This window comes from Pithys albifrons, chromosome 2, assembly GCF_047495875.1.
Source record: "Pithys albifrons albifrons isolate INPA30051 chromosome 2, PitAlb_v1, whole genome shotgun sequence".
NCBI lineage: Eukaryota > Metazoa > Chordata > Aves > Passeriformes > Thamnophilidae > Pithys > Pithys albifrons.
The window spans coordinates 93,446,773-93,467,456 of NC_092459.1; the positions used below are offsets into that span (position 1 = coordinate 93,446,773).

The following is a 20,684-nucleotide window of genomic DNA, read 5'->3' on the forward strand; positions in this document are numbered from 1 at the left end:
TGTTATCTGTGATCATGTCTACATTTTCTCCTTAAGCCTGGGAATGACTTTCCAGAACCAGCAGAGCTCAATGCGAATTAAGAGTTTTCCATGGATATCAGTGAGCTGAGAATTGCATCCTAAGCTTCCAGGCTTCTTTCACAGAATTGCAGAATAGCAAGTGGGAAGGGACCTCAAGGATCATCTGGTACAATCCACAAGACCTTGCATGTGTTTGTGGTACTCTGTAAGGTTCTTGTTTGCCCACTCTTCAGCCTACCCAGTCTTCCTGCAGGGGTGGCTCTCCCTTCCCAAGCATGTCCTTCCCAGCTTAGCTTGGTATCATCAGCAAACTTTATCAGGGTGCACTTGATCCCATCTTCTGCATCTCTTACAAAGATATTAAACAGTGATGGGCTCAGTGTTGGTCCCTGGGGGACCCCACTTGTGCCAGGTTGCCATTTGGAGAATGAGCTACTTACCACTACTCTCTGAGTGCCACCTATCAGCCAGTTTTCCACTGACCACATGGACCACTTGTCCAGACTGTAATGCAGCAGATTCTTTCAAAGGAGTCCGTGGGAAACCATATAGAAAGTGTTGGAGCAATCCAGGGAGACAGTGTCCACTGCTTGCCTCACATTGACAGCTTTGTTGTAGAAGGCAATCAAGTTTGTCAAGAACCATTTGCCCTTGGTGAATCTGTGCTGGCTTTTCCCAATCATGTGCTTTATCTGATTTATGATAACCCCCTGCAGATTCATTCTGTAACTTTCTCAGGGACTGAAGTATGGCTGATGGCCCTATAATTTCTTGGGTCCTTCTGTGGAGGATGGAGTGACATTAGCCACCTTCCAGTCTTCTGGAATGTCCTTTAGTCTCCATGACTTCTCAAAGGATATGTAGAGTGGCCTTGCAGTAGTGTCAGACAGCCTTCTTAACACCGTCAGGTGCTGAGGGCCTTCCCTGAAAGCCGTCTAGGCAGCAGCGTCTACAAAAACAAATGTGTTGTTTTCATTTAAATAATTTGAGATACCTTGTGTAGATATCTCTTCTGCACTGGGTGACAGCCTGATTGTTATCTCCCACATCTTTGACTTTCATTAATCCCTCCCTTCCTGATTTCTCTACCTTCTCTTGTTTATGTGCTACTCATTATGTAAGTTGCAAGCTTTGGGCTGGCAAATCTCCCCTCCATGAAAGCATCTTGCCTGCCTCTGGGTTCTGTCAAAGCAGCATGAGATGCTGGGAAATCTTTATGGTCTCTACAATAGGGGCAAGATACTGTTTTGTTTATTGCATCAACATAACCCATTCCTCATTTTGCATTAGGTACCAAGCTGAGTAAAAAAAGTAAAGATTTATCTACTTGTATTTCAGTCTGTAATTTGAAAGACTGTGGATGTTATAAATCCCAGAGATTTGATAGTCTTTTGCTGTCAGTATGGGAAAGGGGTTCTTTGGTGGTTCTTTAAAGAAATTGAGTGCTGGTAGATGTCCTCTGCAGTAGTGACTTAAATGAGCGAGTAACCTGGAGGTACTGAAATGAATAGAAGTTAGTATTTTGTTGTGTTGCAATAAGAAGGTCATTGCTACAGATCTGCTTGTGCTTTGGGGCGAGCTGGTGATAGAAGACAGTCACCTCTGGGGAAAAACTAATTTACATTATTTTGTTTTGTTTAGATACATCACTCTGAGATCACAGAATGAAAGCAGCATGAAATGCTATGGCAAAGACAGCACAACAAGATACAAGAATCTCACAAATGCTCAAAAATCAGGTAATGTCACAGCCTCATATGTCCAGTTTCTCCAAGGCTGGCTTGTTTAATAAGATTCAATGCTTTTTCACTGTTTTCCAAAATTTAGACTTCTGAGTCTCTGATTTTATGGATGGATTTCTCAAATATGATTAGTTGTGTTTTGGCCATGTATCTTGTCAAATATTGTTCTATATACCACGGTATGTATAACACGAGATACGCACCCATTTGTATCTTTCTTAAAGGACTGCTTTGACTGTGTTGTCTCATACAAACAAAAGGACATTATCTTACTTCAAAAAAAAATGCAGCAGTCATGGTAGCCAGTTCTGCATAGCTGTTTGACTTGGGTCCATTGGCAGGTATCAACCAGTTTAGAGGGATGGACTTTTCAGAGAATCCTGCATTCTGCATCCTGCATTTCTGAAAACTCTCTCTTTTGGGGCAGACACCAGGCTCAAAATAGCTATTCCCTCCCCAGTGAGAGCTTAGCCATATGCTATTTTCCACAGACTACTACTTCTGCTTGGTTTTTTTAATTGTTTATCTGTCTCAGGATGTTTTCTTCTTGCCTGTTTTTCAAATCCTAGCATATGTTCTTTGTTTCAGAGCATTTACAGCTACAGAAAAAGGCAATCGCATTACACACTTCAGAGCATAAACACTGCAGAGGTCAGGAAGAAACTGGTTAAGTGTGTTACAAGGATGCTTACCTTAAACTAAAACTGTATGCTTGTCATGGCTGTGGTAACAGCAATATCTGATGCATTGGTCTTTAGTGGAAAGACTTAAAAATATCTCTCCCTCCCCCAAATCCACAGCAGTGACCAGAGGTTGTAATGTAGCCATGTACAGTAAGTAAGCAAGGTCTGACCTCTCTGTCCTAAGATCCTTATACCAGCAGCTTTTCATGTCTGCAAAACTAGAATCTTGCTGGAGAATAACAAGTCTCTCAGTTGAGTAATAGAAGGAAATTAAAATATGAAGTTGAGGGCAATTTTGCTAATAGAACATGTTTATTTTCCAGGAAGCGTTTGAGAGTATTGCCCTTGATATAGGACTCGGCAGAAAGGACTACAGTTGATCTGATCTAAGCAGCCAGTAAACCCAGGTTGGCTGAAGAGATTTCAAACAAAGTGTTCACAGACAGCTTCAGCCATGATCAAATGTGCAGTAATGTATTGGTGAATATTAAAAAAATACAAAATACTGTGTTTATCACAGCTGATCAGCCCCTTTAATTAGTGTTGTCTTCTGTACACTTTTTAGTCACTTAGTGATGGCATATACAATTCAAGTGCCCTTCTGGCCTTAGTCCAGGCTTCTATTTTGTTTTTGATAACTATTGTGAGGAGATGATATAATTTTTATTTGCCATTTTTATGCAGTAATGTGATACCTGCTTCAGTTGCAGTTCTCTGAACCCTTCAGAGTACCTTGGAACTGTAACACAAATTCACTGACAGCAAAGATAATCAGATTTGTTGAAGCAGCCTTCTTAGTTTCTTTGGGACTCATGAAATTGTATCTCCCTTAAACTAAATTCAGTTAATGGCTTTATTTAGAAATCAGCCTCCTCTTCTTGAATAACCAGAATTCTGTTAGTTGGGGGGAGAAAAAGATTTTCATTAAATTACCAGTGCCTCAGAATGCATTTTCTATTTACAAGTTAGATGAAAAGGAGAGAAAAATGTTTCCTCTTGTTTGTCTTCCCTTCTCCTCCCCCTTTTCTAGAGACTTCCCTGACATGATCAACTGTTGGTTTTGCTGTTGTTTTTTGAGGGTTTTTTTAAGTTGCCTTTTTTAAAACTTCATTGAAGTAGAGAAAATGCTCAGTTTTTCTCCCAATGCTATGATTAGTCTCCCCTCCCCCAACTCCAATGTGGTCTTTATTAAACTGAATTAGGACATTCTAGTCTCTCTTAAGAGTGGAAATGGGAACAGCTTAAATGAGCAGCCACATGAGACTCAGCAGCCTTTCCAACTGCACTGCAGAAGAAACTCAGCTGCAAAAGGAGTGGTAATTTTTGAAGGATTTGTGCAACTGTTGAAGAATTACCAGCATTAATATTAAAAAGCAGCTAATCTGTTTTTCCCTTTCCATTTTAGGAGTGTATAGGTTTCTTATTATGCTTACTATAAAAGTCAGTCTACTAAATATTTTGCTTCTTTTCAATCCTCTTCACTTCTGTAATTCCTCTATTTGCGTACTTTCTAATCTACTGAAGTGGGATTTTTGGTGGTGGTGGTTTTGCCTAAAAGTGGCAGCCTCAGGGTTTATACACAGATAGAGGTGTGGGCTTAAGATCTCTGCCGTCCAAAACCAGCCAAAATTGAAGTGCAGTAGAAACCATAAGGAGCAGTTGTATCCACAATCAGAATGGAAAGGTTGTCATCTCTGTAAGGATTTATCCTTGAGACAGCCAAAGCAAATTATTGGTCCTTGAAATCCATATTGTTACTTCAGTGTTTATTCTAACCAAAATAGTCGTGATCCTGATACCCTTGTTTTGAGTCTCTACCTCTCTTTATTTCTATACCAGATGTCTTCGGGGTTTCTATAGATACTTCTAAAAAAATGGTAGATCTTCAAGTTATTGTCTCACCTCTCCTTCCCTTTTGCTCTCTGTTGGTTCACCCAAGCACCTTGCTTGGTGTTGGAAATTATTCATTCTGTTTGAACACTGTGCTGCTTTTTTTCACAGGCTTATTTTCTGTGCCAAAAAAAAAAGAAATGGAACTGGGGCTTGAACTCTGGCTACATAAAAAGTTACGAGGACAAACCTGGTATCTAAACAGCCTGCAAGAGCATAGGGTTCTTTGAAGTATGCCACCTCTCCTCTCCTAATTCTGTGCTTCTTAGCCTTCCAGCATTAGACCTGCCTGAAGATGTGTGGGTAGTGCCAGCCTCACACCTGAGAGCTGTGTTTGAGCAGCGCAGGTGCATCTGTTCCTAGGTAATGCTGTCTTGGTTTTTTAAGCTGCTCTTCTGGGTGAATTCGTAGTGGTGTAGTGCCCAAATGAAAGCCGTGACTGTCTGTGCTGTCGCTGAAAAGCTGGGCTGTGGTCAGCCTGAGTGGCAGGCGCTGCTGGTAGCACTGGTGTTAGTGGAATGGGGGCTGTCAGGGAACGAACTGCTGTTTATTCCTGTGTCTGTCCTGAAGGGAATCAGAGACCAAGATGATGTGAATGATGGCTGTCATGATATAGGAACAGCTGGGCAGGAGATAATGACAGTTCTGAATAACAAAACAGGTCAATAAAGATATTCTAATAAAAAAGGCTAAAAATCGAGTAAGATAAACCCTGGTTTGTTTCTATTTAAGCCAAATGGGGAGAAAACATTGAAATGAAAGAAGGAAAGGGAAGAACTTGGGTTTTTTTGATATCTTATCTGCAGATAAGAATGAAGCTTATATTCCAGTAACAGAAAGACAGCCACTTGAGAAAGCCCCGTCTCAGGCTGTGCGACTGAGGGGCAGTAAGGTGCAATTGGAACATGTCTGCAGTGTTGGAAGAACACACAGCAATGACACGTTTCTGTGGCTGGCAGGCAGGCCTTAAGTGTTAAAGAACACAGTTTGGGCTGCTAAGAGTGGTTGTTAAACTTGCTTTAACTGATGTGTTGCCATCCCAGAGGGAGGGAGGAACACGAGAAGGGATGATGCCCCAGCAAATGAGCATCTGCTTGATGCTCTTGCTTGTGAGATCTGCAGGTACTCTGTCCTGCAAAAACTGGTTGAACATGGAGGGGTGGTTTGTTTGTTTGGGGTTTTTTTGCATCTGCCATCTCACCCAGTCTTCTTTTTTTCAGGCTAACTAGTAATTAATATATAAAATCATGTAGCTTTTTACTTAAAGGGACAGTTGAATACCTTGAAATAAGTTAGACAGACTGTAGGATCCAGTTCCCTTTTGATACACAGCCATGCAGCCTACCAAAATGGGTTAGATGAGTGCTATAATAACTTGACAGCCTTTTAATGAGTCTGCTTCCTTCAGCATCTGCTCTTGTACAGTCTTTTGTCATCCCTTGCCATTAACTCAGTTCTGAAACTGGCTCTGGCTGGTTTTGCAGCCCACACCCAGCCCAACTTTCATGCATTGACTTATTTGGAGTGGATGCCTAGTTTTGAAATTCATGTGAATTCAGGCAGTTTGATTGTGTGACTGTGGTTTGATCTGTTACTTACTTGATTTGAAAAATTCTACGGGTTTCAGCTTCTGTGGTATGTGATGAAGCTGGCAATGGGTTTTTTTATAACATCTTCTTGATGTTTCACTGCCTGTTGTCTTCTCTAAGTTCAGAGAATGGCCTGGGTTGGAAGGCACTTAAGATCATGTAGTTCCAACTATCCTGCCATGGATAGGAGACCCTTCACTAGACCAGGTTGCTCAGAGCTCCATCCAACAGGGCCTCAAACACTTTCAGGGACAGGGTGTCAACAGCTTCTCTGGGCAACCTGTTTCAGGCTCACCACCTTCACAGTAAAGACCTTTTTCCTAATATCTAATCTAAAGGTAGTCTTTTTTCAGTTTAAAGCCTTTCCCCTTGTTCTGTTGCTACAACCTCTTGTAAATAATCACTCTCCATAGGCTCCCTTCAGGTACTGGAAGGATACAATTAGGTCACCCCAAAGCCTTCTCTTTTCTAGACTGGACAATCCTTGTCCTCTTAGCCTTTCCTCACAGGAGAGGTGCTGCATCCCTCTCATCATCCTGGTGGCTCTCGCCTGGATTTAATCCAATAGGTCATTGTCCCTCCTGTGCTGGGAACTCCACAGCTTCTGACTCTCTAGTGATAATAGTACAAAGGAGAAAAATAGAATCACCTTGATTGATAATGATTGATAAGGATTGATAATGTTGGAATTTTCTTCCATTTCATGTTTATCAGAATTAAGTTATGACATGCTTCCAGGAGATACTATTGGTATTGCCTTTTAGCTGCTTGTGTTTGAAGTGGGAGACAGCTGGAGTGTGTAAAGGCATTTCAACCAGCTTGGTGTGTCTGTGGCTTTCAGTCTGAAGACAAGCTGTGCCCGTTGCAGGGGAACTTCCTGAAATGATGAGAAAAGAGTTGGAGCAAAACGCTGTCTCTGTTGAAATCAATTGAATTCCCATTAGCTTGAGTCCAGATTCCATCCATAAACTTAAGTAGGGTATTTCTCTTTCTAGACACTACAGAAACGTTTCTGTCCATTTGCATTTATTTTCATGTTTGTTTGTAATGATTGCATAATTGGGATGTATCTGTAATGTCAGGAATGTAGTGGGTTAAGTAACATAAATGGCTGTTAGGGAGAGAAGAAATGCAGAACTTGAGAACAAACCACTGTTGCTTTAAAACTTCTGCTGCTTTTACTTGTTTAATTTAACCATTTAGTAGTCAGAGTTGTTGTGATAACTGGCATTGATGGGTGTTTAGGCACCAGTGCTTACCAGAAAGGAGAAAGAGCACTCTTTTCTTCCTATTATGGAAAGAAATGGAAGTCATTAAGTGTCCTGCCAATGGCTGATCAGAGACTAACTTTGGTGCCCATAAAGCCTTAAGGATGTTATATACAACATTGGCACACTCTGATAGGTTTTAATCCAACAAGCAATGTATACTGTTGGCATTTAGTTAAAGTCAATAGCAAATGCTCACTGTATACAGTATCGAGCTTATTCAAGTATTAAAAAAATACTTGGTATCTAAGGGACTGGTTTATTACTGATTATTATTCTTCTATAAATGTTTGTATCTCTTTGGGGTTTTTTCCTGTTACCTGAATGTAAAATAACAGTGCTTTTTAAACATTTTTATTTTCTCCTTCCAGATCAGTGATGCTTTTGAAAGGAATGTGTTCATCTTCCTTTTTTTTAGTGGGGAGAAGAATGGGTGTTTGAAACCAATGCAAGTTTTTTCAAATGTTGTTCTCATAGTGACTAAACTTTCCAGTATTTTTGTGACTGGATTGGTATTTTAATACAATATTCCATAACTGTTTGCAATTCTTTCCAAGTGTTTTTGTATAACTGTGATGAGAACTCTGAAATGTACTTAACACACAGCAGTATGTCCCTACTCCCAAACCAAAGCTGAGGATGCTTGAGCTGCTGTAGAGGAAATTTCTGTGAGCTCTTTTTTTTCTTTATTTTTTGATTCTGAGGGAGGGGAAAAGAGATGTTTTTGCTAATGCCTCAGATATAAAACCTCTTGACTGTTTTCCAGTATCCTCAGAACTGTGACAGGTAACCCGGTTGAAAGGGTGCAGTAAGTGGAATTTGGTGCACGCCCAAGGGATGGCATTTTTTGTGATGACTGTAAGACCAGCTGTGGCTGCTGTCACACTGGGTAGCGTGTGCCACCACAGTGCTCCTGCCTGTGGGAAGAGAAGGGGTCAGGGGTCTGGTTGGCCACTTCATACATTTTTGTAACAACATCTTGTTGTTTGCTGCCTTAAGAATAAGTCTCTTACTGTCCTTACTCCTGGAATTCCTGTGGTCTTTTAATTGTCCCCTGGAGACATTTATTCTGCCTCACTGGTTTCTATCACTAATATTTCTTGTCCTTTGACTAATACTTGTCATTTCAAACTTTAAAATGAAGGATCAAACCCAAGAAACTTGGTGTAAATTGCAGCTCTGTTAATAGGTAAAATGGGACATAGCTCCTATACAAAAGGTGTACTACATGCAGATCCAGTAGTGCCCTGTTTTTATGAGAAGATGTGTTCAGAGCATCTCAGCTGAGCTTTCCTAACTTGGCAGGCTTAAAAGGAGATGTATGTTCCTTCTCTTCCTCTGAACGTTCATGGCCTTTCAGTGTGAAATATCACACAGTGTTTATTTTTATGCCTTTTTAATGTTTTGTGGAAGGTTTGTTTGGTTTCCCTTCATAATTTTTAATAGGAAGTCTTTGAAGTTGTGTTGTGGATGAAAAATCCTGTTGGCAGCCTGTCTATTCATTGTTGACTCCTATCTTCTTTAATTGTTCATCTATAAAAATCTGGGAGGGAGTGTGTTCAAAGAAACTGAGAAGCAATGTATATTTCTGGAAAGGGGAAATAATAAACTTTCAATTATTCTCAGCTATTATTTGTCACGTGAAAATGTTACATACTAATAGTTCCAGATGGCTTACACAAACTGTACACATTGCAAGCTCTCTCCATTGGTAGCTATGGTTTTCTGTCATACATTATGCTAGAACGGAAAAGGGTTTTTTCTGCCTGCAGCAATGCATTACCCTGATTTGCCATTGCTAGCACAGACTCTCCTTAATATGCACTGGCGATGGTTAAAATTTTCTCCATCAGTGACTTCACATTTATCCATCTAGATCAAGGATTCTTCTAAGTTTAGAAAGGTAAGGATATCAGTACACAGGAGTCTTTGGTATGGAGAACATTATGTTTAGAAAATCAGATGCGAGGGAGGCAGAGTTAAGGTTTTGGTCTAATATTTTTGTGTTCTTGTTAAAGTTCAGAATCAGCTTTTATGTTAAAACTTATTTATGAGTGCATAAGCATATTGTACCTCTGTGCATATGTGTGATTGTAGTCACAGTGATTGCATCATTTTGTGGAATAGTCAAACAACCCTATAATGTGTGCTTATGTATTTTTTTTCATTGGAAACAGTACAAACATCTGTAAAATGTTACTTTGAGTTACAGTTTATACAGTAAAAATTATAAAAGGCTGCATTCAGTATAAATTTTTCTGTTAAAATAATGCAAAACGAAGAGTGAGAGGGTAGAACAGAAGCTGGGAGTTCAGCACTGCAGTAAGGTAAAGATTTCCATTGACTGGTTTGTTCTTAGCATACTTAGTACAGGCCAGTCAGCCTTACCTCCATCCCTGGGCAGATGATGAAACAACTCATCCTGCATGCAGTCTCTTAGGATGTGGAGGAAAAGAAGGTTGTCAGAACTAGTCAACATGGATTCACCAAGAGGAAATACCCACTTGGCACTCTGATAGCCCTCCTGTGATGGAATGTCTGGGTGTGAGTAGATGAGAGAAGAGCATTGGATGTTGTCTGCTTTGACTTCAGCAAGGCTTTTGACACTGTCTCTCATCCTCAGGAGGTGTGGGTTAGATGAGTGGTTTGAGAAGTGGCTGAGCAGCCAATCCCAGAGTTGTGCTCAGTGATGCAGAGTCTGGCTGGAGGTCCATTGCTCATGGTGTTCCCCAGGCATCACTACCGGGTCCAGTCTTGTTCAACTTCCTCATCAATGACCTGGATGGAGGGACAGAATGTATCCTCAACATGATGATACAAATCTGGGAGGAGTGTCTCATATGTCAGAAGCCTGTGCTGCCATTCAGCAAGGCCTGGACAGGCTGGGGAGTTGGCTGGAGGGGGCCTTAATAAAGGCAAGTGTAAGGTCCTACACCAGGGGAAAAACAACCCTATGTTAACTGGTACAGACCAGTACTGACTGGGGGCCAACCTGCTGGGGGCCAATCTACAGGAATGCAGCTCTGTGGAGAAAAACTTGGGGCTCCTGGTGTACAGCAAGCTGTCCATGAGCCAGCAGTGTGCCCCTGGGGGCAAGGCCAGTGGCATCCTGGGGTCCATTAGGAAGAGCATTGCAGCAGGTCAAGGGAGGTGATCCTGCCCATCCACTCAGCCCTAGTGAGGCCTCACCTGGAGTGCTGTAACCAGTTCTGGGCTCTTCAGTTCAAGAAAGGCAGGGCACTGCTGGAGAGGGTTCAGCAGAGGGCTTATGTAGATGATCAAGGGACCTGGAGCATCTCTTACAAGGAGAGGCTGTTTAGCTCCAGGGTGTTTAGCCTGAAGAAGAGAAAACAGAGGGGGCATCATATCAATGCATCCAAATATCTTAACGGCAGGTGTCAAAAGGATGGAACCAGACTCTTTAGTGGTGCCAAGTGACAGCAAGGGGCAACAGGCACAAACTGAAATGTGGGAAGTTCCATTTGAGTATGATACATCCATCTTTACTTTGAGAGTGTCAGAGCATGGGAAAAGGCTGCACAGAGAAGTTATGGACTCTCGTTCTCTGGAGATATGCAGGAGTGAACCTGCTTTAGCAGGGCGTTGCACCAGTGATATACAGAGGTCTCTTCCATCCCCAGCCATTCTGTGAGTCTGTGACTTGGCTTGATAGTCAACTGTCTGACTAGAACTAGTCATGAGAGTGCAGTATGTGGCCAGCAAAAAGTGCTTGAATGTTCATATACTTCAGGAGAAAAGACAGTTTTGAAGAATAAGCTTTTATTGGTTTTGCAGAATGATTTTATCAGAGCACTAGAGAAGAGGCAGCATAATGGCATGAGATGAAGTAATCTAACTGCTCTGAAATAGCCCAGCTGTTACAATTTTGCATCTGATTATGTATTTCAAACTAGAAGATTTTACAGTTTCCTTTGAGGCAATAACAATAACAGTTTATGCAGAGAGCCAGCATTTACCTTGTCTTTCTCTTACTCCACAGGTGCTTGGCACACTGAATTTACTCATCTGTGTATGATTTGTGCTGCAGTCCATTTATTGAAGATGTGAAGCAACGTTGAGTCTGAGATTGGAATTACTGACAGACTGGAGGAAATTTTAGTCCTTGTGATGCACACGGACGTGCTGAATTATAAGTAATTCTAGCTTCTTCTCCCCTCCCCTCCCTTCCCCTCACTCAGCTATCTCAGGGTTCATAGAGATTTCAATGGTTTGTGTGCCTGTAAGTTTGAAACAGAAGTGACCAAAAATGGGGGACCAGCAATTGTATAAAACTAACCATACTGCCAACAACAATGAGAACTTGTACTATGAACAACACCAAATGAACTCCCTTCCATCTCTAAATCATAGCTATGGGACATCTGTTATGGATGCTCCCCAGGCATCCCCCCTCTCCCCTCAGTTCCCCCAAGATTCAAGGGACAGTATAGCTTTGCCTGTAGGTTCAAAAAGTCTTGGGTCTGTGGATACATCCAGACAAACTAGTTGGACACATTCTGGCTCAGGAAACCATGTCCCAGCAAGGAACAATTTGAATAATCAAAGTGCGATGTGGAGCCCCCTTGGGCAGGGGGAACCCCATGATGGATACCAATATTCTTACTCTCAACCCAGTGAAAATCGGTCGCAAAAGATTACCAGTGGGGTCCTGCATAAATTGGACTCCTTTACACAAGTATTTGCTAACCAAAATCTGAGAATTCAAGTCAACAACATGGCTCAGGTTTTGCACACCGAGTCTTCAGTGGTGGATAATTCTGGTGACAGTGCGCTCAGGCAGCTGCTGTCCCAGAAGCCAGCAGTGGAGCAACAGCCTGTAACTTCCACTGTACAAAGATATCAACCAGTGCCACAGCAAACACACCAGAATTTTGCAAGCACACAGCAGAAGCATCAAATGCAAGTCATGCAGCACCAACAGTTGTACTACGACTACCAGCAGCACTTATCACAAATGCAGATGCATTCTGCGTTTCAGCAGGGACAGACGCACGTTCCACAAATGCAGTCCCAGCAGCTCTTACAGCAGCAGATGCAGCACTTGCAGCAGCCTCAGTACTACACTCAGCCACAGCAGGGACACCAGCGGCTCTCGATCCAGGAGATGCAGCAGCAGCAGCCAGCTCGGCAGCAGCGGCAGTGTCCGGTGCAGCTCGCTCAGTATTACCAAACACAACCTGTCATGCAGCAGTTACAGCAACAGCAGCAGCAGATGCAATTGCCACTTCCTCCGTATCACAGGGAACTCGATCCAAAGACTATGCATGAACCACACCAGTACTCACAGGATCCCAGTCATCCTGTGCAGCTTATCCAGCTGGGAGCAGTGCCTCAGTATTGCTTCCAAGACCCCCATGAACAGTACAGGCACTTGTACCCACAGAGTTTACTGCAGCAGCAGCAGCAAGATCAGCACAAGCAATACCCGAGTGAGAGCAGAGTGCCATCTCTGAACTCCCATGTTGGCCTAACTCCACCAGAGACCGCAGAGGATCCCACCCGGCAGGATATTAATTCTGTAGGTAATGCTGTCCCTCATCGAACTCTTTTGCCACCCTCAGGAGTTCATCTCAACCACAAAAGCTCTCAGCAAGATTCTCCCAGCACCACATGGCCTCAGGTAGGTATTATTTTAGATCCATGCTCAGCCAAACTTTTTTGCAGAAGAGTAGCAAGGTGTGAAAACTGATGGCTTCAGGGGAGTCAGAAGGTTGGGATGTGAATGGTGGGTACCTCTGGGATGTTTTGGGGAACTGCATTAACAGACTTCTGTCTTTTATCTGTGAGGTGGCTTTGGACCAGGCTGGTAGCAGCACAGAACTGCTGTGGCACTGCTGCTTTCGTTCTCAGAGGCTTTGGGAAGTTCTGCCTCGGTTTCTGGGGAGGAGGAACCCAGTTACAATAAAGTGTTCTAGCTAATTTTTTGACACCTGTGGGCTCAGTTGTTCAGGGGCAGCTAGTAACTCCTTGTTTTCAAAAGTAGTGCTTCTGGGTCAGAGCAAAGACTTCAAACAACAGGTGAGTGGTAAGAAAACTTGCACTAGCTATGCTCACAGAGGCACTGATTTGATGCCAGGCTCTCAACTCAGAGGCTGGTAATGTTAGTAAAATCACACGCAAAACTCAAACTGAATGCCATGAGGACCTTCAGTGACAACATTAGTATTTTCTGAAAAATTCTTTTCTCCTTTTTCCCCTCTTCCTTTCTCCTCCTTTGATAGCAGGTGCAACTGTCAGAGGGCAGACTGCAGACACTGTCCCCAGAACAAAGGTATTTTTAAAATAGGTTTTTTTGTCTTTTTATTTAAATACGAGAAACGCAAAAGAATTCTGCAGTTTAGAGGGAAAAGAATGCAGTCTGGATAGGTAATAATTGTTGCTCTCCTTGAAAGATCTTTAGTTTTATGCTTTTTCATATTAAGTTTCTGTGATTTACAGCATCACCCTCAGCAACAGAATCAAATAAATGCATTGTCTTTCAAAAAAAAAAGTGTTGCAGGAGGAGAGAACCAAAGAAAAAGCAAAGGCAGGGGAGCAGTTTGCTCTGTGTTGTGTTTGTAAGGGAAGGGTTGGTATGTGGTTTGGATTTGTAACTTTGGCAGCAGAGATCTGTTTTTAATTAAGGTCTCACCTCCAAAGGTTGAGGTTGGCTATCAGCACGGTTGTCTACTGTAACTTAGAGGCACTGTGTCCAAGTACTTACTAATTGGTGTCATGAGTGGGGAAATGTAGGCCTGTCATGACAGATCTCCTGGGTTCTCAGACTGTTCCATATTGAGACCCAGTTTTGATGAGCATGCCTTACTCAAAACTTCCCTTCTCCCCATCTTGGGAGCAGCTCATCTAGGTTATTGGCCACATATTCCACATCAGTCACCACATGTTTAATTATAACTTCATAACCATCTAGCTGTAAAATTTTATTTAGATCCTTGACTAAAAACCCTTCCTCTGCAACAAAGGGAACATGCCAAACTAATGTCTTTTCTTCTGCTCCACACTTAAAAATATGAAAACAAAAACAGTGGCCAGAACAGAGAAGCACTTCCTGAGAGAGCTGATGTGAAGAACAAACTAGTGTGTTCAATATGCTTGAAGGAGTTTAAGAGTTTGCCTGCTCTAAATGGTCACATGAGGTCACATGGAGGAGTAAGAGCATCTCCTAACTTCAAACAGGTAGCAGTCCATTTTACTTCAGTATTTGTTGCTCTTGTTTTGTGTTGATGTTTGCTTGCTTTGCTGTGCTTTGCTTTGCTGTTGAAACTTGTTCTTCTGGGCGCTGTTTTGTTATGTCATACCCTATGTAAGTAGAAATGCACATAATTCTGTGAGTTTGTAGGCCAGAAGTCTTATTTTAAAGTCAGAGGCAGAGGTGGAGGACAGATCAGTGTTTGTCGTTCTCTGTTTCTCTGCATGTTACAAGAAACACCCTACAAAGTCATGTCAGGAGTGTCTAAATTTTTCCCCCCTCATGTTTGTTTATTGTATTAGAAATACCAGGAACATCAAGTCTTCCTTATTTTATGTGAACTACTTGGATGACTAAGGCATATTTATTGGAAGCCTTCCCAGGCTTTAACTGAAGGAGCAGAATTTTTGATCTCTGACAGCTTTCTTCCAAAGTGTTTTACTTCTATAGGTATCAAGAAATGCCCAACCAAAAATGTATTTTAGTTGTTCTGCATAAAAATAACTCACCCTGTCAGTCAGTCTTTCTCTATCCTGATATTTTAGAAATTCTGTCCTGACAGGGAATACCATAGGAAGGCAAAAAGCTACCAGTTACACAGTTTGTCTTCGTTTTTAGGTGGGTGATGGAGAATTCTTATTTGTAGTAATAAAAAGAGGTGTGTTTATCTGCCCTCCTGCAAATTATCTTGTAAAGATGCTTCAGGTGATTATTTGTCACCAAAGCTGAATCCTGTCTATGTAGGAGTCACAAGTAGTCTGCCAACTTCATTCAAGGCAAATAGAGTCCCAGGAAGGAAGGCAAACGTGTGTTTGTAACCCTGGCCACTTCCTTCCAGCCATGGTGCATACATTGCGTAGTGTATCGATCCAGGAGCAGCGCTCCCTCACTCAGGCTGAAAGCCTTTAATTGTCTGTGCAGGATGATGGAGAGAAACCACCACAGCAGCCGCTGCCTAAAGAGGTGGATAGCCTCGCGCCCATCGTCATGCCAGTGTCTGTCCCTGTAAAGCTTCTGCCACCTGAGCCCAGCACGCAGCCCTGTGCCAGCGCTGCCACAGTCACAGACAAGCCTGCCAACTCTGTGTCAGATGACGAGATGCCCGTTCTCGTGAAGATGACTTACTCTCCACCGTGCAGTCCAAAAGTGGCCAACCCCTGCTCATCCTCTGTGAGTGCTGTGTTTCTTGCCACTAACTGTCCTGTGCTTTTTAAATCCCTTTGCTTATAGTGTTGCTACTTTCTAAAACATCTGTATTTTGAAATATTTTCTGGAATCTTTGATTCCTAGTGAACAAAAAAAAGTCCTGTTGCATCACACCATTTCTTCCTCAGTCATTTGGAAATATTCATTTTCCTTTGCTGAGGAATCAAGATCTAAGTTGAAAATAAATAATTTGAAATTGGAATGTGATATTCTTTTATCCCACTAGAACAAAGGGATTTACTATCTTTTTACTGGTTTTGTTTTTTTCCTTTTCAGGCTGCTTCACTGTTACGTTATTGCTTAAATTGGGCAGTTTTATTTCTTCCTGTTCTCTGAAGTCAGATTCATGTGCTGCTCATTTCAGCTGGAGATAGTGCAGTGCTTAGAGCATGTGCTCTAAGCCAATATAAAGCTTGTCGACTCAGAGTTTTGCAGTGAAGTAATTTTTCTCTTTCTCTCTACATGCATCAGCTCTAAGGGTTAATCACTGGGAGTTCTGATACAGGAAAACCAGCTATGCTTAGTGTTTTCATTTTGCTCATAAAACTGAAATTGTCAGGCAGCACGAGGAATTGATGAGTATTTGAATGAGATGTGAAAATGCTCTTTATTGTTTTCCTGAAAGATTCCTGGAGCAAGCAGTATTTATTGCATGTTCCAATGCAGGAATAAATTCTACTTGTTCCTTCAAATCCATGTTGGCAGACTACACCATGATAAGGGATTACTGGGGAGTGTAATTACTCTATAGTATTATCTGTACAATGCAGAGAAATACTCTTGTGATATTTCGTTCCTTTCCTTCTCCACGCAAGGCTGATTGCCTAACAGGAGACAGCATATACCATCACTAGTGACTCCTTAAAATATTCTATGTATTTATCATCCCCCCCCAATCCTTCACTCAGACACACACACTGATTTTAAATATATATAAAATTTTTTCTCTCTTCCTTTCAGACAGTGGTTTTACACATAAACTTCTCTTCACTGGGAAAGCCAGTGAATACTTAGCCAGTGAATACTTAGTAACTCAGCAGTACAGTTTTTCATTTCTATTTCTGGTTTCTTTAAAGAATAGGGACAGTCTTTTCTGAATCCTTGAGCTCTGAGTGGGAGATCTTCTCTGGAGACATCAGAGTAGGTGGCTTGGGCTTGTGTCTTTCTGCAACGTATGTAAAGTGACTGTGATTAAATCTGCCAGTGTTTGGCTAAATGCACATTCATTCCCTCAAAATTATACTTGTGGTCTTTATTATTGCCCAGGCAGACTAAACTCACGCAGTTTCCTCTCTGGGCCTTATCTTTTAATAAGCAGTAGCATTGGAAACATTGAAAGATCAAAAGATTCACAGTTTCTGTCTTCTTCTATCAAAAGATCATGCCATTAGAGAGAGTTGGCATTTTTTATTACCAAAGAACTGAAGCTGTGTTCCATTTATTTATACTGTACTTTGAGCTGTCCAGAATGGTTCCCACAAAGCTCATGGCATCAGTAAATTCAAACAGCAGAAAGGAACTAAATATTCAGCAAGGCTACAGGATGGTGAGCTGAATCTGGCAGTCAGATGAGGTCCATCAGGATCTACTCAGAGTGGATCTGTCAAGGTGTGGCATCAGGGCCCACCAGGTTGCATTCTGTGTTGGATAATGGCAACCAGTTTCTGGAGCTTTGGAAGAGAATCGGGGTGATTCTTGATCGAGAGCCCATGGACACAACTATGTCCTTTACTATTTAGTGTGATCTGTTTTGAAAGCATAGTGGGCATAGCCCTGGTGAGGCCAAGGTGTACTGCAGGTGAAGCAGTGTAGGAGACAGAGATGTTCAAAGATACTGTCTTGGTTGGTTGGTTGGTTTGCGTTACTCTCGTGAGAAAGGAGTACCAAATGAGCCCTTAATCAAAGACTTGGATCTGGCCTTCTGGGCGTCTTTTTTAGGTTTTGGGTTGTTTGGAGTTTTTCCTCTTTCTCCTTTTTGAACACTAAATGTTCACCATCTTGATGGACTGCATCTGTCCTTACAGTGAATCTTTGCTGTTCTGAATGTCCATTATCAAAAAACTCTCTGTAAAGCTGCATTTTCTTCCCTGCAAAAGCAAAACCCTTCCAAAACTTGATTTTTCTTTTTACAAAGAAAAATGTCAAGAGCTGTTGGAGAGGATGTAACATGTTCTAACAGAGAGGACAGGACCTCTGTAATCAAAAACATTTCCTCAAGCTGGAACTTATTAACATAAGGGATAAAGGGTGACAGTGCTAATGCTTGTTTAAGATGATTTTTATTGGGTGAATGTGATTCTCTAGAACCACCCATGGTGTAAAGATGTATGTTGTTTAAACATACGTTGTAGTAATTTGCTTCAAGTAGTTGTAGAATTTACCAGATGATGCAGACACTCTGGAGTAACCCTATCTGTCAGAAATCTCCTGCTTCCCAAGTTTATCCTAAAGATGATCTACGATATGAACACCTAAAAGCAGTGCATTTAATACTGTGTTCATCTACTGTGTTCATAAAGCGCAAGCTGAGAACCTGTTTCTTCCCATCTCATCCCCACCCCACAGAAACCCAGATTCCAAGTTTGCACAAATTCTGTGCCTTCTGCTTCTGTGTACTCTAGGGATTTGCTATTAAATTATTTTTAACATTCAAATTCTAGAAGTTGGTGCATGTTACAGTGTGTGAATTTCCCAAATGGTCATCTACTACCCTTTTTTCTCCAAGGAAAAAAGGAGGGAGTTAAGTTCAGGATTTGTTGCAGCTGGACTGTAATCAAGCTGATGGGAATGTAGTGATAAGAGGGAAAGAATTTGAATTTATTACATTTTTCTTCTTTCCTGCTGCTGAGTACTGCAGTAATTTCGCTGAGCTCAATGTGTTCTTCCTGGTCAAACTAAATAAATGCTTTGGAAAACTTCTCATATAAAGTTTCTAATAAACTGTGACTGGGTAATAAAGTATCTCCCAACAGCCTGTGTGTCTGTTCAGTGCGAATAGACGTGCCCAGGCTGCCTGAGTGGAGTTAAAGAAGGGTGTGGGAGACTCATGGCCTGGGAGAGCTGTCCCCTGCACTTCCAAAAGCTGGCAACAGCCTCTCCATGTCTGTCCCTGTGTCTCAGCCCTAACTTGACCCAGAGGCCTTGATGATGGAGATAAAGGGTAATTTTGTCCTGGTTTTTCTCTCTCCCTTGAGGTTTCTGTGTAGCACCAGATACTGTAGTGATCAGGGTTATTATGGTAGTACCTGAATAACTGCCTGGTGGTAACAGCTTTTCTGTGGCCATTTCCCAGAGCTCTAGAGGACTATGTGCAAACATCAATTACCTAAATGCTAAGGTTCTACATGTTTTCATTTAGGAAACTAGCAAAAAACCTCATCCAAGTGCTGTAAAATTGGAAGAAAACTTCAAACCGTTGCAGGATAAAAAGAAGTATCGGCACAGACCGGAACCTCTCTTCATACCTCCTCCTTCTTTCAACCTCAGCATGTCCCACTCTGGTGCCACTCTGTACCAGAGTCAGCTCCGCTCTCCCCGTGTTCTGGGAGATCATCTGCTAGACCGGACACACGAGCTCCCCCCCTACACTCCACCACCGATGCTTAGTCCAGTTCGGCAAGGGTCTGGTCTCTTCAGCAGTGTTATCACTTCATCTCACAGCACCTCACATACTCAGCTGCCACTTACTCCGCTGACACCTACTCCACGGGTGCTCCTGTGTCGGTCTAGTAAGTATTGCATTTAGAGAGCAGCAGTACAGAGTGGCTGTCCTCTGTTCTGGTGTTCCCACATGGGTGATTTTTGTGTGTGCTCACATGCATGACCACTTCTGCTAAGTCACAGGAAAAGCTCAGGTTTGCCTGCAGAGGCAGTGTTAAGGCATAAAATAAACAGGGGAGCCTAATCAGTGAGTAAGACTGTGATCTTTCCATGTGGTCTGCCTCAAGAAAGGACCACCATGCCTCTCATTACATGTGGGCCTTGTGAAGTGGAGGAAAAAGACCTGGTTTGAAGACATGGGGTTCACTTTTTGTTGTTCAGTGCTTCACAAGAAAAGTTATCTAATCACCCATGATCAGGGCAGGAGAAACCTCTGCAAGTTTGGACATTTCTATTGCCTGTAACATTTAGACTGTTTCTCTCTAAATATCCTTAAAAGGGTCATTTTTGCATCATAGACAGGAGTAATGTTGATGTTAATAGGGAGGTGGCAATGCAGCCCTGGAGGTGGTGCACCAACAGCAATACCCAAACTCTGATCTCTGTTTCAGATAGTATTGATGGAAGTGTCATTCCAGTGACGCCTGGGCCTGGAGAACAGACTGTTGAACCGTAAGAAAATTTTTTGTCACTGCTTTTATGAACTAGCTGCAGCCTAGAGTGCGGGTCTGAAGTGTTTTGAACTGGGCAGGTAGCATTCAACTGCCTGAAATCATGTTGAGCTGGACGCATTTGAGGTTTCTGTGGGTGGTGGCTGAGGACATTTGGAGCAAGGTGGCTGTGGGAAATTTAGGTGTCATGGCTGAAAAACGCTAGGAGAAGAGGCTTAGTGGGAACCACTGAGGGTGAAATGACAGTTAGTGACGGCTGGGAAGAGGGCTGTGAGGAAAATGTGCTGATCGGTAGTACTCTTGCTTTTATATATAGTTAATATATACATATATCAACAGTGGAGCTTTGGAGAGGTGTTACCTGGTAGGTTCCCCAGGGCAAACTGAAAACTGGATTGTTTGTCCCTTAGCAGTAATGGCTCTTTCTGCTCTCTGCTGAAGAATGCCCTTCTCTATGGAACAGAAAGTTGCTGTTTCTGACATCTAGCCTCTCTGCTAATCATGGGTATAAGCTGACTTGGGTTGTCCCTAAGGTATGATGTCTCAGTATGGTTTAAATTGCATACTGAAATTTTTGCTTTCCCTCAAGAGACCAGTTCTTTCTAGTATTCAAAATGCTTACCCCACGGGGAGTGAAGCATTGCGTAAAGCAATCTGACACAATTTCCTGCCGCTTGAGTGCAATAAAAGTTTTGTAGGAAAAAAATGAACACTAACGTGACTTCTGTTTTTTCTACATATTGT

At 42.2% G+C, this 20,684-nt stretch overlaps 1 protein-coding gene across 7 annotated transcripts in view; it reads left to right on the plus strand.

Annotated features, from left to right (window-relative positions):
• TRERF1 (transcriptional regulating factor 1) overlaps positions 1 to 20,684 on the plus strand; it is a 103,284-nt gene that overhangs the window by 71,073 nt on the left and 11,527 nt on the right. For 3 of the 7 annotated variants that reach the window (XM_071577735.1, XM_071577730.1, XM_071577733.1), the window contains 7 exons: positions 1,663 to 1,760; positions 11,194 to 12,834; positions 13,436 to 13,485; positions 14,240 to 14,390; positions 15,325 to 15,573; positions 18,968 to 19,337; positions 19,881 to 19,941. In XM_071577735.1, the coding sequence (XP_071433836.1) occupies positions 11,461 to 12,834; positions 13,436 to 13,485; positions 14,240 to 14,390; positions 15,325 to 15,573; positions 18,968 to 19,337; positions 19,881 to 19,941 (2,255 nt within the window). In that variant the 5' untranslated portion in view covers positions 1,663 to 1,760; positions 11,194 to 11,460. The remainder of the gene's footprint in view (positions 1 to 1,662; positions 1,761 to 11,193; positions 12,835 to 13,435; positions 13,486 to 14,239; positions 14,391 to 15,324; positions 15,574 to 18,967; positions 19,338 to 19,880; positions 19,942 to 20,684) is intronic. The other 4 variants (XM_071577737.1, XM_071577743.1, XM_071577752.1 and 1 more) reach the window with 4 other exon arrangements.